Source organism: Oryctolagus cuniculus, chromosome 7 (genome assembly GCF_051225735.1).
Source record: "Oryctolagus cuniculus isolate XC-2025 breed Fujian yellow rabbit chromosome 7, ASM5122573v1, whole genome shotgun sequence".
In the NCBI taxonomy this organism is placed as follows: domain Eukaryota; kingdom Metazoa; phylum Chordata; class Mammalia; order Lagomorpha; family Leporidae; genus Oryctolagus; species Oryctolagus cuniculus.
The window spans coordinates 139,902,162-139,927,522 of NC_142873.1; the positions used below are offsets into that span (position 1 = coordinate 139,902,162).

The 25,361-nt window shown below is 49.6% G+C and overlaps 2 protein-coding genes and 1 long non-coding RNA gene across 12 annotated transcripts in view; all 3 read right to left on the minus strand.

Moving 5' to 3' along the window:
- Positions 1-14,120, minus strand: part of ZSCAN20 (zinc finger and SCAN domain containing 20) — a 37,884-nt gene extending 23,764 nt beyond the window's left edge. For 3 of the 9 annotated variants that reach the window (XM_089299129.1, XM_008273722.5, XM_008273719.5), the window contains exons 1-2: positions 13,980-14,120; positions 3,892-4,412 (exon numbers count right to left, since the gene is read on the minus strand). In XM_089299129.1, coding sequence (XP_089155255.1) covers positions 3,892-4,308 — 417 coding nt within the window. In that variant the 5' untranslated portion in view covers positions 4,309-4,412; positions 13,980-14,120. Of the gene's footprint in view, positions 1-3,891; positions 4,413-13,889 lie in introns of all 9 variants that reach the window. The other 6 variants (XM_089299130.1, XM_089299128.1, XM_008273720.5 and 3 more) reach the window with 4 other exon arrangements.
- A 3,054-nt stretch (positions 14,121-17,174) lies between these two features.
- LOC100338778 (toll-like receptor 12) lies at positions 17,175-20,426 on the minus strand. Of its 2 annotated transcripts, XM_002720664.6 has the most exons (2): positions 20,286-20,426; positions 17,175-20,188 (listed from the first exon to the last, which is right to left on the minus strand). In XM_002720664.6, exon 2 carries the CDS (start codon positions 20,173-20,175, stop codon positions 17,440-17,442), a length of 2,736 nt encoding a protein of 911 aa, XP_002720710.3. In that variant the 5' UTR covers positions 20,176-20,188; positions 20,286-20,426; the 3' UTR covers positions 17,175-17,439.
- Positions 20,427-21,711: 1,285 nt separating this feature from the next.
- LOC149125759 (uncharacterized) overlaps positions 21,712-25,361 on the minus strand; it is a 33,899-nt gene continuing 30,249 nt past the window's right edge. Inside the window, exon 2 of the long non-coding RNA XR_016210202.1 lies at positions 21,712-21,937. This is a non-coding gene — a long non-coding RNA (uncharacterized LOC149125759). The remainder of the gene's footprint in view (positions 21,938-25,361) is intronic.

Here is a 25,361-nt window from a genome sequence, read left to right on the forward strand (position 1 = left end):
AAATGGCACAGCCACTTTGGAAGACAGTTTGGCAGATTTGTACAAAACTAAACATACTCTTACCATATGATGGAGCAATCATGCTCCTTGGTATTTACCCAACTGAAATGAAACTTATGTCCATACAAAAACCTGCACACAGACATTTATAGCAGCCTTATACATAGCTACCAAACAGACACAACCAAGACGTCCATCAGTAGGGGAGTGGATAAATAACCTGCAGTAAACATTGAGACCATGAGTATTACTTAGCATTAAAAAGAAATGAGCTAAAAAAGCATTTTTCAAAATGCATTAAAGTTAAGTGTATACTATTGAGTGAAGGAAGCCAATCTGAAAAGGCTGCAATACCATATGATTCCAAGTATATAATATTCTGGAAAGGCACCATGGTACAGTAGGTTAACCCTCCACCTGCAGCACTGGCATCTCATATGGGCGCCGGTTCTAGTCCCAACTGCTCCTCTTCCAATCCAGCTCTCTGCTGAGGCCTGGGAAAGCAGTAGAAGACGGCCCAAGTGCTTGGGCCCTGCACCTGCATAAGAGACCAGGAAGAAGCACCTGGCTCCCGGCTTCGGATCAGTGCAGCTCCAGCCGTTGCAGCCATTTGGGAAGTGAACCAACAGAATGAAGACCTTTCTCTCTGTCTCTCCCTCTCACTGTCTATAACTCTACCTCTCAAATAAATAAATAAAATCTTAAAAAAAAAAAAAAACAAACTATGGAGCCAAAAAAAAGGCTAGTGTTTTCCACAGTCGAGAGACGCAGGAGGGATAATTAAGCTGATATGCAGAGTCCAGAGGACCTTCAGGGCAGCTGAAACTCTCCTGATACTATAACGGTGGGTACCACACATTACATATTTGTCAAAACCCATAGGATGCACAACACCAAGAGTGAGCCTCAGTGTAAACTAAGGACTTTGGGTGATAATGATTGTCAAGGTAGGTGCAACATTCACAACAGATCTTCAATTCAGTGCAGGATGTTGACAGAGGGAGAGCTGTGCTTATCTTGCATTAGGAGGAATATGGGAACTCTATTTTTCTCTTAATTTTGCTGTGACCCTCAGAATTCACTAGACACACTATTCACAAAAAAGATTAATTTTCTTAAAATCAGTAGAATACTGGGGGGGGGGGCAGTGAACAACAAATCCATCAAAAATGCCTGTGTACTACACAAAAGCCGGAACAAACCTGGAAGCAGCCAGGATGTCCTTCAGTAGGTGAACGGCTAACTACACTGTGATATATCCACACCATGGAATACTGCATAGCACTAAAAAGAAATGAGCTAACAAGCCACAGAAACACACGGAAGAACCCAAAACGCATATTACTAAGTCAAAAAAGGCAATCTGCAAATGCTACATATCATATGATTATAACCATATGACATTCCAGAAAAGGCAAAACAGAGACGGTAGAAAAATCAGTGGTTGCCAGTGGTTAGAAGAAAGATGAATAGGTAGAATGAACAGGATTTTTAGAGCAGTGAAACTATTTTGTATGACACTCCTGGTGGGCATTACTACACATCTGTCAAAACTCATAGAATGTATAACTCCAAGAGTCCTGATTCTACTGTGGACTTTGATAATGATGTATCAATATAGGCTCATCAAAGGGAACCTATGTTGGGAGGGAGGCAGGGGCCAGAACTCTACTTTTTTGCTCAATTTTGCCTTGGATATAAAACTTTCTAAAAAGTAAAGTCCGTTTTTTAAAAACACCTGTGTTTCTGGCAGCAAGCGGGTCCTGAAAAATTGGCGATAATAGATGGAAAGAAACTAAAAATAACAAAATAACATAACTGAAAATGCCCTTTAGGAAAATATCTTATGAGCGATTTAGTCTACAGACATAGACTTTTTTCAGGTGGCAGTTCACTTTGAGGAATATAGTTGATATAATTCATCTCACTACAAATAAATTTCTCTTGCACAGGAGGTAACTAAGTCACACACCTTGCAATGCAAGAGCATAAACTATACCACATTTACCTGAAAAGTAGTGCCTTTGCTACTTACCTAATGGTTTTGAAATTTGTGAGCACTCTGAAGTAGCCAGAAAAGTTAAAGCCAAAACTCAAAAGTCCCAGGAGCATTTGAATGCCAGCTCTGCATTCGATTCCAGCTTTCTGCTAACATGCACTCTGAGAGGCAGCAGGTGACGGCTCAAGTAGTTGGATTCCTGCCACCCATTTTGGAGACCTGGATTAAGTTCCCAGTTCCCAACTTCAGCCTGGCCCAGCCATGGCTGTTGTAGACATTTGGGAAGCAACTCCAGCAGATGGAAGATGTGTGTGTGTGTATGTGTGTGTGTGTCTGCCTTTCAAATAAATAAAGACAGAAAAATAAACATAATAGAGAAGATTCCATTCCTTTATTTTATTTTATTTTATTTTCTATTTTAGAAGCAGTTCAAGCCTCAGTCAGCTCACAAGGACATACTTCGACAGCCTCTGGTCTAGTCCAACACTCTCACTTTACAGATGAGGAATCATAAAGACTGTTCTCATCTCTGGGTCTCAAGATCATCCTCTTCCAGCTCTGAAGCCCTAAGACTTCCATTGTTTATTCACTGCCCAAATACCCAAAGAAATTATATGGGGGGTGGTGGCAATTAAAATGAGGCACACTCTCTTATACATAGTTCTGTAACTTTAAATATTACTCTTACCATACGTTTAATCAGCTGGTAATCAGAAGCAAAGCCACAGCTCTTAAACCTTCTTCCCCCAACCTCACAGCAGTATAGAGCATTCCATTTTAAAGCTGCAGAAAAACCCTGCCATTTGCATCAGGTAGGTTCCCAATCCTCTAATTTCCCAAAACAAAACGTGGTTAGGCATAATATCCTAAGAATTTCTGACTATAACAAGCGGAAAGTGACAGGGTTATGTTGAGGTGAAGACTCTGGCTGGCTAGCCCAGCTCATGGCCAGGTGAAGGACCTGTTCCACACAGGATGCCAGCTCGAAGCAGGACAAGAGCTGTGTAACAGCATGATTATGAATTGTATCACAGACCTTCAGTCACTTGCAAATTAAAACAACTGTGAATGTGAAATCTGCGACATGATACATCCGCTTCCCTTATTTCAGCTCTACCACTTAGTTATCTAAATTCAAACAACAGACTTTGTCTAGTTACCCATTTGAAAAATGGCAATGATCACAGTACCTGCCTTACTGGGTTGCTGGGCTGACTGGATGAAGGATACGTATAACAAGCTCAGAACAGTGTGTGGCACACAGTGAATGTTACAGAATGTCAGTTAATATCTTATTTGAGCTTCATGACTTAGAGGTATTTTAATTCCCATACTTTGCAGAAGAGGCATCTGTTGTGTAGTGGAAAGAACAATGACCTCAGAAGCTAAGGATCTAGGTTCAGCCTCTGGTTCACTTACTGAGTGACCCCTCTGAACACCTGGCTTGCAGGGCCTAGTTTCATCTATAAAATGAGGACGGCAATACCATTTCTGTCCACCCACATTACTGCTAAAAGCATCCAAGATCACATATGTGAAAACATTTTGCTAATTTTGCTAAACAAAAGACGTTTCAGATGAGCCACAGTGTGAGTCCTGTTGTAGGAGGCAGTACAGGCTTTAGAGATACACTGAGTTCAAATTCGGGTTCCATCATCCTAGAAGCCGTGTGACTTGGACAGATCACCTTTCTCTGCCTCACTGACAACAGTACTTATCTCACTAATACACATAAAGCACTTGAAACAGTACCTGCTACACAGTAAGGCTCGGAAAATGTCAGTTGCCCATCAATTACTGCTATCATTACAGTGGTCTGGGCTATTATTAACCCAGTCCCAGCCCCCCACCTTGGCCGACAGACTCCTTAGAGAACAGAGCATTTGCCTCACCTGTTGTCCCGCGGCCTGGGCCTCGCGGTGCCAATCCTCCACCAGGGCTACTGCTTCCTCCCCACTCTCAGGGTGGCGCGCCTGCACCCAGGTCTGGACCTCCTTGGGCAGGATAGTCAGGAACTGCTCCAGCACCAGCAGCTCCAGGATCTGTTCTTTGAGGCGGATCTCCGGCCTCAGCCAATGACAGCAGAGAGCCCAGAGCTGGCTGAAGGCCTCGTGCGGTCCAGCCGCATCCCTGTACTGAAACTGCCTGAAACGCTGGCGGGAGGCCTCGGGCCCAGGGACAGGGTCATGGTGGTTCTCCAGGGGTTTGGATTCTGATCCCCATGAGTCCTCCTCCAGTTTTACAATCAGGAAGTCTTCAGGTTCTGGAGGGGGAGAGGCTTGGGCCCAAGAGTCCAAGACCACAGCCATGGTCTAGCCTGGACGCCTCACTTCAGCTGGGCTGTCTTTGGCTTCCTGCATCTATAGGGCGTCCTCCATGGGGTTCCTGAGGCAAGGACTGCTCCCCCAAGGCTCTGAAGGAAGAAAGACAAAGGACAGAGTGAGCAAGAGGATCCAGGAGCCTCACTTTCCTCATCCCCCTACACCTTCCTTCACCTTTGCAAGGCACAGAGGTGTTAAGAGATGCAGAAATGACACCACAATCTGACGCCAGCAGCCAGCACATTTTAGAGGAAGACAGCACATGGTTAAATCCTCTGGGACATACCCAAATACCTTAACCTGGTGCCTCTAACCTCCTAGAACTTGCCCAGTGTAGCCTTCTTCCCTTCTACACATGTCCAAGGTCGAACCTTCTCTCAAGTTGGGTTCCAAATGTCACCCCCTCCTTAAGGCCTTTCTTTTTGAACTCTAAAACCTGGCATTCTTCTAATGATGCCCTCCTTGCAAAATCCTTCTCCCCCTCTACACTCCCCATCAGCCATCGTACCCATTTGGCATTACTCATCAACGTCTGTGGGGAGCAACTCAGACTAGACTAAGTTACTTGAATTAAGACTTATTCTATGCATCTGCTCTCCCACAATATGGCGCTGGGAGAGGAGTAAACAACTTCTACGCAGCTGCCTCTCGCCAACTTGGGTGATGACCTGCAGGAGCTGATCCTGCTCCTGATTGGAGGAGAGCAGCGTGCTCGGCGTGTGGGTAGCAGAGTTGGGATTGGTGGAAGAGGACTATAAAGGAGGAGAGAGACAACATGCACCAGGAACATCTAAGGGGAACACCTGAGGAACATCTGAGCAGCCCCCGAGAGAGCCGGCCGGCGGTGTGCCGCTCCCCCGCGGAAGTGGGGAAAGTGGCAGGGGGAACCGCCCTTCCACGGAGGTGGAAGGGTCGGTAGCCAACCCGGGAAGAACCAGCAGCAAACCCGGGGAGGGCCGAGCAGACAAAAGAACAGCGCAGGGTCCTGTGTCGTTCCTCCACGAAGAGGGGGAGCGACATAATGGTGCCGTGACTCGGATAGGAAGCCTAGGCAGGGTTTAGTGTCGTTCCTCCATGAAGAGGGGAGCGACAAACGTCCAATCAGATTATTCCCAAAACTCCAGTCATGACTGTCTCCAAATCTCTAGACCCCAAGATTCAAACACTTACATGATGTTTCCACTGGACGCTCCCCTTAGCACCTCAAACTCATGTGTCAAAATCGAATTTATCACATTCTCCTGCAAACCTGTCTGGTGCCCCCTCCTCCCCTTTATCAGTGAAGGCATCACCTGCCATCAAGCTACACACACCAGACACTTGGTCATCTTCCTCCAAGATCCCTCACATCCAACTCATCACCAAGCCATGTTCCCTAGGTCCCCACATCCCCAGGGCCACCTCCTCAGTCCAGACATCATTGTGTCTTTCACTTGATCAGCTGCCCAACTCACAGCTCTGCCTCCACTCCCCTCCCCCAACCCCGGTCCATCCTTTGCACTGCTGCCTAGACTAGATCAAATTTGACTCCGTCATTTCCCTACTAAACGCCCATCAGCACTCTCCCATTTCCCTGAGCATAAAGCACAAACCGTGCCCATGTCTCCAACCTCATCTCTTCCTCAAGTTTCCACGCATCAGGGTGTTCTAGCTGCACAGCTTGCAAGCAGTCCCTATACTGTGTTGCCCTCTGAACCCTTCCCTGTGCTGCAGCCTCCTCCTCCCTTTCTTCGCATCACTGGGTCTTGGCTTAGATTACATTTTTTCCACAAGGCCTTTGTTTCCTGAAACAAGATCCAGTCCTAAACAGCAAGCTTCCACAGTATCTTCTGTTTTCCCAGTCCTAACCCTTTATTGTAATCATCTCACCCACTAGATCATAAGCTTCCAGAGGGATCTAGCCTAGGGCTCAGTGCACACAGGCAAACAGGGAGCCCTCAGTAAACAGCAAAGGAACAACCCATCAACTAATGACGTTGGTGTGTCACGAAGCAAGGATTACTACTAATCCCCTTCTGTGCACACTCGATAAAACAAGAATAAACGACCTTCCTGTTCATGCCAGAGGAACTCCTTTCTCCTCTCCATTGCCATCACTCTGTGATACATTTTCTACGTTAATATTAGAGGGATATGTATATGTGTCCCCAAGGGGATGACTGCTTCCTTGATGACACTCATGCTGGGTTATCTGAAAAAATGCTCTCTTTGTGACATTTCAAACAAGTGTAGATGATATAAAAAAAAAAAATTCTGGCTCAAAGGAGGCCATTAGCTGCTTCCAAGTGGCTATGACACAGCTAAACTGAGAATGAAGGGAGGGTGGCATTTTGCATTTTAGGTCATCTGACTGGACTGTATGGAAACAAGGCAAGGGCGATGAAAAATGAAGGCTTGTCCTAAAAACCTCCATACACTAAGGAAAAGGCGGGGAGTAGAATGCATGGCTACCTGGCAACATCCTGCCCATTCTTCAGCTACCAGCTCAAATGGTGCCTCCTCTGATAAGACTTCATCAACACGCCCTCATGTCATGTCCTGCTCCCAGCCCTGATTTCCAAGCACTGCCTCCCTAGTCCCAGGTTCCCAAAGCAAACCCCAAAGTATCTCTAAAAGATGTGGTAGCCTACACTCACAGAGTTGCCTGTTTCCACATCTGACAGCCCCACTAAACTCAGTTCTTGGGGCCAATACTGAAACTTACCTAAATCTGTGTTCAGTGTCCAATCCAGTACCTGACAAATAGTGGGACCATCAAAAAGGTTTTTTGTCTTTTATTCAAATGGTAAATCTGGTAGATCAAGAGCCCAGTGGGCATGAAAGGTCCAAAACTTATATTAAACTAAATAATTAACCATTCAGGAGACTTTTCTCTCTAACCACAACCTTACAGATGGACTATACAAACACATTTCTGTCACTCTCATGTGCAAGCGCTAATTCACCAGTCATTCACACTGTATACAGTCATACACACTAGGTACACTGTACTGGGAGCTAGAGATTCAACAGCAGCACAACAGACAGTCCCTACCTTCAAGGAAGTTGAAGTCTAGTAAAAGACACAAGCAAGGATGTGTGTGCTCCAACACAAAGAAGCCACTACAACATAACAGCCGAAAATGGGTGGAGGGAAGAGACCAAGATGGCGGAACAGGGAGGGGACTTACTGCTCTAGTCTAGGGGAGGATAGTTTTTAAAAAATGGAGAGAGTGCAATCTCAGGGAAGAGTTAGGGAGAAAATGGCAGAGGAAACTCCACACAAATTAGAGGGACACTGTGGATCTACGTGGAGGGTGTGGATGCACACAACTCAGGACCCCAGCAGTTGAGAGCCTCAGAACCAGCTTTGAAGAGTGAAGCGAGACCAGACTGCAACAGCCTAAGCCTCTGGTGATAAAGCTGAGGGAAGAGACTGGTAAGAGTCCGGCTTGGAGCCCTATGGGGAACAGTATACCTGCCAACCTAGAGGCTAAAAAGGGGGGCACATTTCTCTCCCCGACCACCCAGCACCTGCATCCAGTAACTAGCTGAGAGGGAGTAGGTGCCATTTTTGACATCTGTAACAGCTGCAACATCTCATGTCTGTACACCCAGTATCCAGCTGAGAGAAGACCCCTGAGTCCGGCTGGGAGAATTGACAGGGGTTAAGGGCTCGTGACTGTGGAGGTCTTTGTGCTGGGACTGTGAAAACACTGTGGCTGCATGTGAGGGCGCAGGGTGTGGCTGGGTCTTTGGGCAGTCACTATGGATGTCTCCACACACTTGGGGCTCTCAGATTCCCTGGTCAGGGTCATTGCTGCAGGATCCATGCTCACACAGACAACTGCACAGATCCTTTGTATGGTTCTTGTGGCAGTGCAAATGAATATTACACCCACTGGGGCTAGCAACCAGGCACTAGGGTCTCCTTGGAGGAGAGGGGGTGAGCATAAGACTATGCCAACAGAGCAGATTAAATCTCTCCTCTGATTAAAAGAGAGAGAGAGAGAGAGAGAGAGAGATTTACCACACCCAATTTGGGTATCACCTTGGACACTCCTTTCACCCTGTAGCACTGAACAGAGCTCCCTGGCCACACCCAGTACACCCCTCAGGGTATTCACTGAAAAAACAGACACTCCACTAATCCACAGAGGCATAGCCAAAAGATAAAAGCCATCACAGGGAAAAACAAACAAACTAAAAAACAACAAGTATCTCCACAAATGCCTAAAAGTAAATGCAGCAATTTAAGAAACAAGAATAAGGCAGACAAAGTGACACCTCCAAAGGAACACAGCAACATTTCAATACTAGAATGTGAAAATGAAGAGACCAAAGAAATGCTGGAAACGAAATTCAAAAAATGGATCATAGGATTACTTAAAAGTAATCAAAAGCAAATCCATGAATTAAAGAAGTCCATACATGACATGAATGAAAATTTCTCACATGAAATTGAGATTTTAAAGAGAAATCAAAATGAAATATTGGAAATGAAGAATTCAATAGATCAAATAAAAAATGTGGTGGAAAGCCTTAACAACACACTCAGTGAGGCAGAAAAAATAATATCCAAGTTACAAGACAAATCTTGGGAAATTTTACAGACAGACCAAAATCAAGAAGAAGAAATTTAAAAAGCTAAAAAACAGTGTTGGAGATTTATGGGACACTATCAAATGACCCAACATACAGGTCTTAGAATTTCCTGAAGGTGTAGAAAGAGAAAACGGAGTAGAAGGCCTTTTTAGTGAAATAATTACAGAAAACTTCCCTAATTTGGAGAAAGAAAGGGACATCCAACTATAGGAAGCACATAAAATTCCTAATAGACATGACCAGGAAAGATCCTTACCACAACACATTGTAGTCAAACTCTCCACAGTAAATCATTAAGAAAATTCTAAAATGTACATGAGAGAAACACCAGATTACTTTCAGACAATCTCCAATTAGACTCACAGCAGACTTCTCATCAGAAACTCTACAGGCAAGATATATTCCAATCTTAAGAGAAAATATTGTCAACTCAGAATACGTACCTTGCAAAGCTCTCATTTATGAATGAAGGTGAAATAACAACCTTCCATAACAAACAGAAATTGAAAGAATTTGTCACCACTCATCCAACCTTACAAAATACGCTTAAGGATGTGCTTCACACAGAATCACAGAAACATGGTCATCACTATGAAAGAAGGTGAAGGCAGAAAATCTCAGTAACAGCATAAAGGAAATCCATAGTAAGCAACAGAAATCTTTATGGGAAAATGGCAGGACCAAGTTGTTACTTATCAACAGTCACCTTGAATGTAAATGGCCTCAGCTCTCCAGTTAAAAGATACAGACTGGCTAAATGGATTCAAAAACAAAAGCCATCTTTGTGTTGCCTACAAAAAACACATCTCACCAACAAAGATACAAACAGACTGAAAGTGAAAGGATGGAAAAAGATATTCCATGTTAACAGAAACCAAAAAAGAGCTGGTGCAGCCATCCTAGTATCACACAAATAGATTTTAACACAAAAACTGTTAAAAGACACAAAGAATGGCATTATGCAATGATTAAGGGATCAATTCAACAGGAAGATGTGACTATAATAAATGTATATCCACCTAATTACAGGACACCTGGCTATTTAAAAGAAATGTTAATGGATCTAAAGGGAGACATGGACTCCCATACAAGAGTAATGGACTTCCATACCCTGCTTTCAGCAATGGACAGATCAAACAGACAGAAAATCAGCAAGGAAACAACAGTTAACTGACACTACAGACCAAATGGACCTAATGGATATCTACAGAACTTTTCATCCTGAAGTTGTAGAATACACATTCTTCTCACCAGTGAATGGAACCTTCTCTAGGATAGATCACAGGTCTCAGCAAATTCAAGAAAATCAAAATCATACCATGCTTCTTCTCTGACCACAATGGAATGAAGTTGAAAATCAACAACTCAAGAAGCTCTAGAACATATGCAAACACATGGAGACTGAACAACATGTTCCTGAATGAACAGTGGGTCACAGAAGAAATCAAAAGAGAAATAAAAAAAACTGTTGAGGAACAGTATTTTTTTTTTCATACTATTTGTTGAACTCTTAGTATGGAATTAATCTGTGTATAAAGTTAATTGAAAGTGGATTTTAGTAAAAAAATAAGAATGGAATTAGGAGAGGGAGGAGGAAGAAAGGTAGGAAAACAGGTGGGAGGGCAGGTACAGTGGAAAGAATCATTGTGTTGTTAAAGTTGTATTTATGAAATGCATGAAGTTTGTACACCTTAAATAAAAGGTTTCTGGGGGGAAAAACAGCAATTAAAAGTTCTTCCTGGCCCAAAGCCTTGAGTCTCACATAATAGGTATTTTCTTCTGGGAAACCTTAAAAACCCAAAGGTTAATGTCAAATAGAAATAAGAAAGCCCCAGGGACTATATGCAACCACAACCTTTTCCACTCCTTCCTTAAGACTAATGTGGACAGTAACCTACTGTGGAGAGAGGGAGATCAACACCATCAGCCAACACCAGGGTGACTTCTATGAGAGGTGACCAAGAGAAAATGGACAAGGGTATTCCTCAGCCCTGACACTACTAGGAATGTCTGGGCTTCCAAGAGTATCTGCTTATTGAGTGCCCACAAAGTGCAGGCATAGTGCTAAGTGCCCTTCATTCATAATCTCACTGAGTCCTCCAGACAAGCAGGTAGTATCATTAGTATCGAGTTGCACTTCACAGACCTGTAACCCACACTACATACAAAGACCAGAAAGCGAAAGAGAATAATATAAGTAGTGCAAGCAGTTCTACTTACTATGTGTCTGATGCAGAGCGAGCATGTGGTGGTGACAGCCATGGCTGCACTGCTCCCTCTCTTTTCACTGAGTCTGAGCGGAGCATCTTTCATACAGCCTGGTCTCTAACACAAGCCAACTCTCTGATCTAGTGTTCAAACAAGAAAACTCAGCTGTGCTGGTTAACTTACTGAAAGATTGTGTGTTGACTTCAGAAATGGCTCCTTGCCAAAGGATTTTCCAAGCCAACTGTGATTTTTGGCTGAATGTGATTTTCACCTTCTGTGCTGACTTTAGGATGTAATTAGCGAGTAGTAAAGTATGACTCCACTGTATCCTCACTTACATTTGAAGAAACTGAGCTTCATGATTCACTTAAGGTGACACAACTGGTAGAGTGAGCATCTAAGCCCAGATCCCTTTTCTCCAATCATTTTCTTTAACCACATCACATACCTTCTATGTACTGCTAGTCATCAAACTCCTGGGAAGATGGGATGGGACAGCAGCAAGAACATTAAGGCAGGAGTGCGCAGACGGGGGTTCTAGTTCCCTTCCTGCCATTTCCTAGCTGTGTGACTTTAGACTGGTCAGGTAGCCCTTGCAGCTACCTTATCTGGGCCACAATCTACCACTGACCCTACTTAGCAGTTACCCCAGGGGCCCCAATCAGCATGATGGGGGCAGAGCAAAGGGAAAGGAAAATGAGAATTCGGGGCTACAAGTCTACAGGAGCCTTGCTATGGAAAAGAAGTCAATGAACGATGTTAATTGGATGGGAACACTGGCTATCTATGGAGGGCTGGGGGAAACAAAAGGCTTGTGTGTTCTCAGGTCTTCCAATTTTTCCAAGAGTTGCTAGAAGTCTGGATTTTTAAACACTGGCAACAAACCGTTGTTTCAAAAGCAACAAAAAACATGAAGATTAAATAAAGCATGAGGTGAGCTTCATTCAGCAGAGGCTATTACTTTGTACCCTTTCAGCTAAGTGACCTCAGAAGTCTCTTCTACCACCCAGGAAGACCTAAAAGGTACAGAGGTGAGGGCCAGGTGTTGACTGCTGTTAACATCAGGATCCTTTTTCACACACAAGGAAGCTAACAGGCATCTTGGGTGTTGGGGTAGAGAGGATGGATGTAGACAAGAAAAGCTCACCCAATGAATGAAGAGTAGGAAGATCTTCCCCAGTCCCACGGGAAAGACCTAGACTGGTTCTTGACCTCCAAAGAGAAAGAAAAGAAAGAAAGCAAGCTCCTAAGCTCCCAACAGCTGTTAGGTCCACTTGGCTGATGGTCCAAATATTGGTTTAGGAGCAGGCTGACTTCACACTTCAGGACTTAAACCAGGGAAAGCAAATAGGTTTTGTTTAAAACACAAGTTTCAATCAACTGGAAGTGGCTGCCTAGAGTGTGTCCCAAGGACCCTGAGTCCCAGGTGAATCCACGTTCTGACCAATCAGCCAGGACTGCCAGAGACGCAGTGAAGGGAAGTGGCAGCACTATTCCATGTATTTGCCATCCCAGGCTGAACCCTCCTCTGGCAATGAACCAGCCTCAGCTTCCTGCAGTCCCGTCAAAGACTGGAGCCCCTGTCCCTGGACAGCTCGCCAGGCTAAGACTGCAGCTCACACATTCCCGGTATATTCACCGAATGACCTGGTTTACAGCAGTGTCAATGCTCTGAGCTGAGCAGTGGGGAATCGAAGGTGACGCAGATGCTGTTCCTCTCCTGGAGGTACTCAGATTTCAGAGAAGGAGCCAAAAAAAAAAAAAAAATCACAGATAACTGTCATCTAAGGAGAAGTCATAGGAAGTCATGGGGGTTAGCCGGTCACTTAATCTGCTTCCGAGAACCTAACAAAGTGACAGCTGAGTTGCTTCTTGAAGGAAGAGTGGCTCTCTTGGCAGAGAATGGGACAGGGCAGGAGGTGCATCCTCTGAGCACAGAGAACAGCATACAAAATGGTAGAAAGCCAAACGGCCTGCTCAGGAAATGGGGAAAGCCTCGACAGCCCTGGAGTGTGGAATGCACGAGGCAGGCTGCAAAGGAAGTTTAGCAAGGGTCTAGAATAGCAGGCTAGGGTGGTTGGACTTAATTCAACAGGCAGCTGGAGCCCAAGAAGGCCTTCAAGCGGGCGAAAGAGACCGCTCAAGTGGGTTAAACGGACCACACTGGCTACCGTGCGTTTGTCCACGCTGAAGAGAAGGGGAAAGGCAGGTGCCTTCGGCAAAAAACACTGCCAAGAAAGGGGTGGATTCGAGACACATCGAAGAAGCAGAAAGATGTGGTGACCCTCAGATGCGGGAAAATGGGAGAGCAATCCGTGGGTCAGCAGGTGGGCAGGCATGTTGGGAGACTGCCATTCACTTCCCTCGGGCACAAGGAAGTTCGGGACAGAACGCGCAGCCGGTCCCTCCCACTGGGCTCCCGAGGCGACATCCCTGAGGGCGGAGCCCGGGGTGGGCCCCCTTGTTCTAGGCCGGCAGGCAGAGACGGAAACGCTATTCCTTCAGGTCGGGCTCCAGCTGAGGCCCTCGGACTTGACTTCTGGCCAGGGCCCCAGAGCTCGCGACCCTTCCTTGTGTGGGCTCCAGACTCTCCGAGAACGCTCCCACCTCCCAAACCTCTCTGAGCCTCCTTCCGAGGACCCTCCTCCCCCCCCCAGGGCCCTTTCTCTCCCTCCTCCTCCCCGACCCCTCTTTGACCCGTCCCAGCGCCGGGCGTTCATCCTCTGACCGCCCCTCTCCCTCCAGCCGCACAGTTCAGCCGCTTCCTCCCCTCTCACCTGCCCCGGCCCCCTCTGACACCGCCTACTCCTAAACCTCCAGCCCAGAGCCTGAGTCCCGGCTGCCCCCGCCCCGCCACCCGGACTCACCCACCGAGACACCCACTTCACAACAGGGCGGAAGTGCTCCTGAGTTCGCGCAGAGGATGCTGGGACGCGGAGTCCGAACGGCGCCACCCCAGGAACGGGGCGTCTGAGACTACAACTCCCAGAAGGCAAGGCGCGAGCGCCAGTGGACGTCCCCCTCCGTTCGCTGCCTTTCAGATGTCGTCAGCTAATAGATGTGCAACCTTCTCAAGGTCCTGGCACGGGGACAAATCAACCCGTGGGGGCGGGGCCTGTTGCGATGCCAACCCTTTCTCGTAGGCTCTGGGAGAACAGCACCGCCCGGTGGGCGGGGCCTGGACCGGGAAGGGGCGGAGCCTATTGAAGGGTGGGAGGGAGCCGTGGACCCGGAGAGATCAAAGGAGAAATAAGGGGAGGGGTGGCTGGAGGTGTCCAGACCGGTGGGCAGGAGGGGTCGGGCAGTTGAGGGTTCGGTTTCCAGCTCACAACTAAGCAGCGTGGCTTTAGACGAATTCTCGCCTGTGACGTGAAGATAATAATTACATCCATGTCACTGGGGTTTGACAGGCCCCCATGAGATAACACACCTAGCCGATTAGCTCCGGGTCGGGGTCCTGACCGGCGAATGCTGGCTGTCAGTATGCACTGACAGTATGTTGGCTGTGTGTCCTTAAACGCACTTTTTTGGGGGGTGGGGGGAGTCTGTAAAGTGCAGGTGGAATAGCACCTACGTTGCAGGGTGTTGTGAAGGTTGAGATGCCCTGGGTAAAGCAAAGCGCTTGTGTCTGAAGTTTCTTGCTTTCAAATGCAGGATGCAGAGCTCGCCCAAGCTCACCGGTGGTGGTGAAACTTTGGGCAGGTTTCACCTAACCCCTTTAAGCCTCGGTTTGTTCATTTGTAAAATGGAAACCCTAATAATGACATCTTCCTGATAGAGTCATTGAGAGGAATCAGCAGGAGAAAGTGTGTAAGGAGCTTGGCACATAGAAGTCGGTTCGTAACCATTGGCTGCTGTTACTTTTACTAATGGTTTTGAGACTTCGGGCAAATTGACAGTACCTAGCACTGGCAAGGACATAGTGACTATGTTAAAACTAAGGGATTTCCTAGTTTTGATGACCTAGTTCAAATTCCTTCTCTGTGAACCATTTTTCAACTTATTTATAGTAATAACTTGGGTCATTCAATACTCAGTGGACATAACAGCGACCTATAAACACTGCGTGTGGTTGAATTCTCACAGCAGTCCTGTGAGACTGAGTGCTTAGAAAGAAGTGACCTGCACAAGGTCACACGGACAATACGAGCCATACCTGAAACGAAAGCTTAAAACTATGTGTGTGACTCCACGTGGGTATGTGGGGCTCATCTGGGCTCCACTTCTATGGGGAAGAGACCACTGGGCACCATGGTGGAGGGAACAGTGTGGTATGGGATTCGGGGGGCGGGGCAGTCTGGAGACTTTTGAGAGTGTGGCGGGGTCTGAAGCTGGCCAGGCAGCTTCGCAGGGTCAGGCAAGGGTCTACTTCCCTTGTTCTGCCCTGAAGAGGAAGGAGGCAAGAGGAGAAGGAAGGGCGCCATTAGGACACTAGAGGGCGCGCTTCACCACAAATCCAGCCTGGACTCGCCCGTGGATTCCTAAACCTTTGTCTAGGAATGCCCTAGCATTTTCAGAAGAGGAAAACTAAGAAAGGTCCCAAGAGATCAAATGCCCTGCAGAGCTTAACTGGGCCTGGGTGCTCTGTGATGTGCATCAGGGTTGGGTTTGCAAGCATGCTGCCCACGGTTGTCAGTGCCACCTTGACCTGCCCCAACACTAGGCTCTCAGTCACAATCCAAACCTGGTCCCTGCCTCCAGGGCCTTATCTGCAAACTTTTCTGGATCCAGCATTCCTATGAGCAAAACTTATGACCAGGGCCGGCGCCGTGGCGTAGCGGGTAAAGCCGCCGCCTGCAGTGCCGGCATCCCACATGGGGGCCGTTTCGAGTCCCAACTGCTCCAATTTCAATCCAGCTCTCTGCTATGGCCTAGGAAAGCAGTAGAAGATGGCCCAAGTCCTTGGGCCTCTACACTCACATGGGAGATCTAGAAGCAGCTCCTGGCTCCTGGCTTCAGCCTGGTCCCAACCCCCACTGTTGTGGCCATTCAGGGGATGAACCAGCAGATGGAAGACCTCTGTGTCTCTCCCTCTCTTTGTAACTCTGCCTTTCAAATAAACAAATAAATATTTTTTAAAAATTTGTCAATGATATACATGTAATAATAGCTCATTTTCCTGAACATTTGCAATGTACAATTAGGTCCTGCTCTCAGTGCCTTAAATGTATTAACTCAATTAATTGTCTCAAAGCCCTGTAAGGGAGAGTCTGAGGCTAGCCCATTTTACAAAGGGGGAAACTGGGATACAAGGAAGTTAACAGGCCAAAGTCAGCTGGCTAAAAAGCAGGCAGTCTAGCTTCAGAATAAGATGAGTTTAAAATTTTAAAAATACATAGAGATGTTTCAACATTTTCTTACCCAGGGGAGTCATCTTCCATGCCCCATTTTGGGTGCCACGGTTCCAGGCCCCCAGATCTGTGACCAGTTCTTGGAGAAAAGGGGGTGAAGGGTGTTGTGGGAACCCAGCGACAACAGCTTACCCAGACCCAGAAGTCAGGAGAGGTTTCCCGAGAAAGTGACAGCTGAGCTGGATCTCAGAGGACATGGAGGCAAGTGCCCGAGTGTGCAGGGACAGAGACTCCGGCAGTGGAGGGGCAGCACGTTCCAAGGCCCAGGGGCAGGAGCGCACGGTGTTCTGGGAGCTACCCGTGGTTTATCAGGGCTGCGGCACACAGCAGCAAGGGGGCAGCTTCCTCCCCCCAGGGTTGCTGTGAGGCTCAGAGGTCGATCGATGAGAACGCCCCCTCGTGTTTTTACCGCGGGAGCAGGCAATCTGCTGCCTCCTGGGCAGCATCCCAGCTTTGCAGTGCTCGGCTGCCAATCCCTCTCTAACCCAGATGGCAGAGGGGGCCCTCTTGTCCCTTGAAGATCTGGTCGGACTTGGCCTGGACCCCATCGCACAGTCTCGGGCGGCTCAGAGCCCCTTCCCCCACCCTGCCCCGTGCATTCCCAGGCTCATTTCCTCTGGGCTGCAGTTTGTGGCTGCTGCCCCTTCACCTTCTGCCTTCCGTTCAAAACGTCATCGTCATCATCATAATAAAGTTCCAGCAAGCCAAGCATTTTGTGGATTTAGTAAATTTACTGAGGGTTTGCAGGTTGTCGGAATGTGTCTCATGCTGCATGGCCACCTGCCAGCTCCCGGATCCTCCCATCCGGCCTCCAGAGCCTGTGCTCCTCACAAGTGACCCTCCGCACACAGGCAGTGCCCCCCACCTCCTACAGGAAGCTGGGTTCTGTCTCCCGCCCCGGCACACATACCCGCTGGCTCCCTGCCAGGCTGCCTTGCTTTTCTTAAGCCCAGCCCCCAGCACACAAGCACCCACCCTACCCTAACCCAGACTGCCGCAGCCTGCACCCCAGCCAAGCCCAAAAGCCCTCCTTTTTTTCCTCTTCCTCGGGCCACAGGCAGTAGTCGCCCCTGCGGAGCAGCCAGGCCAGTCTGTGGTAGCGGGGCAGCTGGTGGCGGGAGATGCGCTCCAGGAAGACCAGCAGCAGCACGGGGGGCCGAGGGGCAGCCAACACCAGGGAGGTGGCCAGGCGGAGCTCCAGGCGGCAGCGGGCCGTGTGCAGGGCCCGGTGACTCATCACGCACAGGGTCACCCGGCTGCCCGCCATGCTGTCGGCCACATTGTCAACCACGTCTTTGCCCAGCTCAAAGTCCCTCTCGGGGAGGCAGAGGCGCAGTCCGCGGCCAGCTGGAGGACAGCCCTCCAGAACAGGCAGCAGCTCCTGCACCACCCAGCCCTGGTCTTCGCTGCAGTGGGACACGAACACATCGTAGAGGAATCTCCTGCCCTCGCCCCTCTGACCCCACAGACCCTGGAGCCAAGCCCTGAGCCAGGCCTGGAGATAAAGGACCCAAGAGTTGCGGGCTTCCTGGAGGAGGGGCAAGGCGATCAACAGAAGCAGCAGGCAGGAGGAGCCCACAAAAAGCGCCAGCTCCAAGGTCTGGAAGCAGTGGCTCTGGAGAAAGGGGAAGAGAGGGCTCTTGGGACGGCCCTCAGCTTCTGCCGGGCACATCTGGTACGCTCTGATGTGCCAGTAGGTTCTAGGGGACCTCTCCAGCCAGGGTGCCACCCAGGCATTGGCGCAGAGACAGGCCAAGGACGAAGAGAGAATGTACATGTACTGGGGCATCCGGGGACTGTGGTCCTGGAGGCTGTCGTCCAGCACCAGGTTGTCCTCCCCCATCAGCACCAAGACCTGGAGACTGCCGAGGCCCTGGAACGCAGCAGCGGACAGGGTCTGCAGCCCCGTGTGGTACAGCTGCAGCACCTCCAGCCGGGGCAGCTCCCCCACCAGCTCTGCCAGCTGCAGGGGCCGGGGCTGGGCTCTGGACTTCAAGGACTCCAGCTTCAGCTCCTGGAGGCTGGGCAGCCCCGTGATGCGGCAGGGTCTGGAGATGTGTCCCAGCGCCTGGACCTTCAGGGACTGCAGCGTGGGGAGCTGCCACAGGAAGAAGCTAGAGTCGTCCTGGGAGCAGAGGGCCTCCAAGCTCCGGCCAATCAGAAAGAGCTGGCGAAGAGCGGGGAGGATTTTGGAGATATTCTGGGGCCCCAGCTGCAGGCCCCAGTCTTTTAAAGTCATTGTCTGCAACACTGGAAAGACATTAGAAGCCAGTTCCCAGGGCTTCCTGCCTGGGACAGCGTGCAGCTCCAGGCTGGTCAGCCTGGTGGGCAGGGACAACGCCACCCCAGGAGGGCCACGGGGGAGCTGCAGCTTCAAGTCTTGCAGACTCTCTGCTCCCCAGAAGGCCCCGGCTGAGCTCAGCTCCACATGGGTGTTGAGCAGGTTCAGACTGGTCAGAGCACGCAGAGGAGCCAGCCAGCCCTCACCCAGGGATACCAAAGGATTGCTGTGCAAGTTCAAGGTCATTAGCTTCTGCAGGCCTTGGAACATCTGGCCCTCCAGGTGAGTCAGCTGGTTTATCTGAAGTTCCAGCTCCTGTAGCTGTGGCAGGCAGGAGAAGGTGGCTGGAGGCAGGATGCGCAATCCATTGCCAGACATGTCCAGGGCCCACAGGCCTGACACAGGCCCTGTCTCGTTTGCACACAGCATGACAGCCTGCAGCTGGTTTTGGGCCAGATTCAGTCTCTGAAGCCTGGGCATGGTGGCCAGGAAACTTGGTGGCAGCTCCGTCAGGCCAGTGTTTCCAAGATCCAAGGTCTTCAGGCTGTGGCAGGAAGCCAAGGCCTCCGGCGCTATGCGCTTTATCCGATTGCCCCCCAAATGCAGCTGCTGCAGCTCCAAGGAGGCAACCAGCTCGGCAGGCAGCGCCACCGTGTCAGAGGATGACGCGAACAGCGTGTCCAGACTCTGCAACCCCAGTCCCAGCACTGCAGCTGCTTTTATCTTGGTGCGGTCCAGACGCAGGGTCCCCAGTCTCAGGCCCTGGAGAGCCCCAGAACTGATATTCTGCAGCTTCGCGTTGAAGGACAGATCCAGCCTGTCCAGGGTCCAGGCATCCTCAGAGGAAGCGCCTTGCACCAGATCTGGGAAGATGTTGGCCAGCGTCCCCATATCCTGAAGGCAACCGTGTGTGACAGACAGCTGCCGTAGCGCAGGAGGCAGTCGGACACCCAAGCTTTCGTCCAGGCAGGGGCCCGAGAAACTGAGCTGTTGGAGGGCACTGAGGCCGCTAAAGGCATCAGGGGGTAGGAAAAGTGGCGTCTTTTTCATTGGGGGAGCCGTGAAACAGAGATACTGCAGCTGTTCCAGGCCCCGCAGAGCTCCTGGCAGGAGCCGGCTGAGACGGAGATTCAGTTCCAGGACCTTGAGTCCCAGAAAGTTGGAGAAGGCATCCTGGGGCAGAACAGAAACAGTACCAGAGAGACAGAGCCCCTGCACCCTCTGCGGCACAGCCTCCAAGGCCTGGGTCAGGTTGGTCACCGAGAAGCATGTGGCAAGGAGGGGCAGGCTAGAGTACAGCCGGAAGCTTATGAAGTAGCGAGACAGCAGAGGCAGCCGGGAGCCTTCGGTCACTAGGCAGTTAGAAGCCGTCCAGCCTGCAGCCGGAGGAAGACACAGGAGCAGACCAGGCAGCAGCACACGCCTGCCCATCGCAGCTCCAAGCCTGGGCCACAGAGAAGTGGAATCAGAACCCCACTAGCTCCCCTCCTTTTCCCAGCCCCCACCCCCTCCCTCTGCACGCGTATGTACACAATACTCACAGCAGGGACCCGAAGGGATCCAGAAGCAGGGTCAGAGGGTCCCAGCGCTTCCAATCTGCAGAACGGCTGGGGAACTGAATGTCAGGGTGGGATGAGGGCTCCGAGGGTCAGGGGGAAGGGGAAGAATGCTAGTGGTGAAATGGGGCCAGGGTTCACTTCTCCACCACGAGGAAGGAAGTAGCATCCTAAGCACGAGTTCTGGCGCCAGGGATTCGGGATCCCTCTCTGCCACAGTAGTGGGAGATGCTGGGGACCACCGGTCCGAGCTCCAGTTTCTTTACAAGCATCCTAATACCTGCTTCGGAGGATTGTTGCAAATTACAAATGGGGTCTTCTCCTCATCACCCCCTTGACTGCTCCCTCTCCTTACTCTTAACAGAAACGAGAAGTAAATCAGGAATTTTGAAAAAGCAGATGCTGTGTAAGAATAATAAAACATGAAAACATTGCCCTGTGGACGTCCTGTTCTGCCTGGAAGAGACCAAGAGCCCAGGTGCAGCTGGGAGCACCGGCCAGCTCTGCTCCCGCCCTTCCAAGCAGGCACAGGGAGGGAAGGTCCCCTGGGCGTGGACCCTGACGTGCAGGGTCTGAGGGAGGGCAGGAGGTGACCATCGCCAGCAATGCAGCGAACCACGATCTGCTCAGAAGACAAACTCCTTGACTTGGGAGATGTCGCTCCCCCTCTCGCGGAGGAACGACACTGGACCCTGCGCTGTTCTCTTTGCCCGGCCCTTCCCAGGTTAGCTGCCGTTCCCTCACTCGCGGAGGAACGACGCCGTCCTGGGTTAGCTGCCGCACCCCCACCCACCCCCCCCCCGCCTCCATGGAGGGGCGGCGGCACCCCCACCGCTTTCCCTGCTTCCGCAGAGGAGCGGCACACCGCCGGCCGGCTCTCTCGGGGGCTGCACAGATGTTCCCTTTAGATGTTCCTGGTGCATGTTGTCTCTCTCCTCCTTTATAGTCCTCTTCCACCAATCCCAACTCTGCTGCCCACACGCCGAGCACACTGCTCTCCTCCAATCAGGAGCAGGATCAGCTCCTGCAGCTTATCAGTCGAATTGGTGAGGCAGCTGTGTAGAAGTTGTTTACTCTCTCTCAGCTCCAGGTTGTGGGAGATCAGATGCATAGAATTCGTCTTAGCAATTCCAGTAATTTAGTCCAGTCTCGGTTGCTCTCCACAGGGAGAGGCTGTCTACCCAACTCTACAAGAAATGTAAGAACCATCTACTGCATTCCATCTAAAGCTGGAAATGAGACACCTCTATTTCTGTTCAACATTACGATGGAATCCTCAGCAAGGAGAATGAGAAAGAAAGAAAAGGCTCAGAAATGAACATTATGTGGACTTTAAAGGAGAAGCCCCAGGGTCACCATTTGTAAGACGCCCTGGTTACATTAGGGTCCCAAGAATTTCTGGAAACAGACCTTTTTTTTTAGAAAAAAGATTTTATTTACTTACTTAAGAGGTAGAGTTATAGACAGAGAGAAGGAGAGACAGAGAAAGGTCATCCATCTACTGGTTCACTCCCCAAATGGCTGCAACAGCCAGAGCGAAGCCAATCCGAAGCCAGGAACCAGGAGCTTCTTCTGCGTCTCCCATGAGGGTTGCAGGGGCCCAAGCCCTTGGCCATCTTCCACTGCTTGGAAACAGACTTTTAAAATTGAAGAATGGTTAGCAAAGATGCTGAATACTAGATAGTTTAAAAAGAAACTTTCTAATTCACCAGTGCTTTAGTTAGGATCTTTATAGGGAAAAGCACATTCAAATTAGATTTTTTAAAGATTTATTTTATTTATTTGAAAGAGTTACAGAGAGAGGTAGAACCAGAGAGAGAGAGAGAGATCTTCCATCCACTGGTTCATTTCCCAAATGGCCACAACAGCCAGAGCTGAGCTGATCTAAAGCCAGGAGCTTCCTCCAGGTCTCCCACCCGGGTGCAGGGACCCAAGCACTTGGGCCATCTTCCGCTGCTTTCCCAGGCCATAGCAGAGACTGGATCGGAAGTGGAGCAGCTGGGACTTGAACTGGTGCCCATATGGGATGCCGGCACTTCAGGCCAGGGCTTTAATCCACTGTGCCACAGCACTGGCCCCTCAAATTAGAATTTTAAATACATTTTGAGAGACAGACAGATGGATGAACAGAGAGTCCCCTCTAAGAGGTTCTTGTGCAAAGGGACTAATCACAAAAGTGTTAGCAGGACTCAGGGGGATCACGGGCTACTTCAGGAAGCCAGGAAGAGCTAGCGATATAGGCACTGTCAGCTCTCCTTGAAGGAAAGGGATAACGTCTGGGAGATGTTGCCAGAGCCTGGAAAGAGAGAGTTTGGAAGGACCAGCTGCCTTGAGAGCAGCAATGACTTCGGTCCAATTATGAAACCAACCTGGGAGGACCTCGCAGGAAGGGAAACAGGGGCATGAATGTTCTGGTCTCTCCCCTCCTCTCTCCCTCTGAGCTGTCACCAGACTTCTGCACTGGCTTCAGAATCAGAAGGGGTGGGGGAGGAGGCCCTAGTGCAATCCAAATGGGGGAGGGGACCCTAGTGTAATCCGGGGTGGGGGAGGGGTCCCTAGTGCAATCCAGGGTGGGGGAGGGGACCTAGTGCAATCCAAATGGGGGAGGGGGCCCTAGTGTAATCTGGGGTGGGGGAGGGGGCCCTAGTGTATCCAGGGTGGGGGAGGGGGCCTTCGTGCAATCCAGGGTTGGGGAAGGAACTCTAGCATGATCAGTTCAGGGCGGCCTCCCTGGGCAAAGAGCAAGACAGAGAAGGACAAGAAGCTGTGCAGGGGCCAGCTGTGGCTATCCGCCCACATGTAACCATGTGCCCTGAAAGCAAACCCGAGGAACACTTGTAAGTCCCAAGGACACATAGACAGGTGGAACAGAACAGAGTCCAGAAACAGACCTCAGCATAGGCAGCCCCCTGGTTTACCAAAAGATACCTGGTTTGTTCCGTTTATCTCCTCAGAAACCTAAATACAAAAAATAAAGCAATAAATCTTTTTGGGGAAACATGGACTATTTTCATGGTGTTAAGATAGGCAAAAATTTTACTAAGTAGGCCACAAAAATTCTAACTATAACTTTTTTTTTTTTTTTTTTTTTTTTTTTTTTTTTTTTTTTTTCAGAAATGCCTTCATTAAAGTTCAGAAATTGCACTCACGGAAGGATACAATTGAAAAAGGAGGAAGATAAGGCATCTGTAGTACACCTCTCAGCCCAGGGCTCTTAGGTCTGGAACATGACAGATACACTGGTGGAGGGCCCATGGGCCAAGAGGGAAGCCTAAGGAAAAGCAGGAAGCGTCTTAGCTGAACAAAGACAAAAATGCTACCCAGCAACACTAAAACATGAACCCTAAAGCAGCATCCGTGGAGAAACGCCCAGCTTCGGATGTCAGGGTCCAAAGAGGAAGAGCAAGAACCGAAAGTCGGTGAACCAGGCAGCAGCTGCTAAAACTCAGAAAAGGAACAATTAAAAGGTATGTAAAAAGACTCTCACTTCCCTCAATGTGCAGATTGGTAGCAAAATAGCCCAGCTTTGGCCTGTAGCCTGGTGCAGCCCCAGCTGTTGTGGGATATTTGGGGGAGTGAACCAGTCGATGGGAAATCTCTCTCTCTTTCTCTCTCTCTCTCACTCTCGGTGTGTCTATCTACCTATCTCTGCTCTCTCGTCTGACTTGCAAAATAAATAAATAAATAAGTATTTTATTCTAAAGTGAGAAGCGCTAAAGTGAGAGATTAAGGCCCGTTTTAGGAGGCCTGGGTACCACATGGGAGTACCTAGGTTCCATTCCTCACTCCAACTTTCTGCTAATACAGATCCTGGGAGACATCAGAAGATGGCTCAAGTAGTTGGGTTCCTGGCACCTCCCCAGGAGACCTGGACTGAGTTCCAGCTTCCAGCTTTAACCCCCTCAGCCATAATGGGCATTTGGGAAGTAAACGGAAGAGAGGAACCCTCTGTCTCTCTCTCTCCATCTGTTTTCTCCCGCTTGGTTTTTGTGTCTCTGAATCTTTTTTTTTAAGCAAGAAGAGTGGAATTTAAAATATGTAGAAAGTCAGCAAATACTAGAATATGACTGCCTCAGTTTCCCCTTGTCGCGTGAGCCAGATTAGCTTACTTTATCGCAATTCCCCAACTGTGGGCTGCACGGGAAAATCTGGGTCTGCTTCCTTTCCCCAGTCCTCCCCCAGGAGTCCTGGAGGCTTACAGAGCTACAGGCTGCCTGAGCCAGAAAGGGGCTGTGTTCACCTGGGCCAACCCCTTCCTTCTCAGATGGAGAGACTGAGACAAGAAGGGGATTTTCCAGGGCCAAAGAGAGGTGGGTTCAAAACCCAGGGTTGTGGTCAGGATGGGTGGGGATGGAGTATGGGGGGCAAGGAGCAGCCTCCACCCCCAACCATGGGAAATAAAATGAAGCTCCTGAGGCCCAGAAGTCTCCCCCCCTCTACCCCCTTGAATCTCCAGCCCCTCTGGGGGCTATGGGGTAAGGAGTTCCTAGAAGGAGGCTGAAGCCTGACAAGTTCTCACGCCAGAGTTTGGCCAGGGCTGCCCAGAGAACTGCTGTGGGAAGAAAGAGAACCGAGAGACCAGCTTTGCAAACAAATAAACCAATAAATCAAATGGAAATAGATGTCCACTTTCTGGAGGGCCCACTTTCCTTCCGCCCCCACCCACCCGTCTCACTTCCTTTCCCACGCAGTCCCTTGGTCCCTGGACCCCATCACCTCCTTTTCTTCACACTCAGTGTGCTCCCCAACCCCACCTTGGCCTTCTTGCCCTCCTGGGAGACACACTTCCTACAAGCCCAAGCACTGGCCTCTCGGGAAGCAGTCAGCTGGCCAGCCGGTGGCATCCTTGCTCAGCCACGTCATTGCAAAGCATAGTCGATTCTAAATCAAAGGAAGAAACAGCTCAGCTGCAACTCTGCCATCCTCCATTCAAGCAGGTCCTGCTTGCCCGAGTTCAATTCTCATCCCAACACTGAACGCTGTAAGACTACCGCTGTCGGCACCTTGCTCTGTCGGACATCCTGGTAAGCATCTCTCAACGATACGGCTGGATGTGTGTGG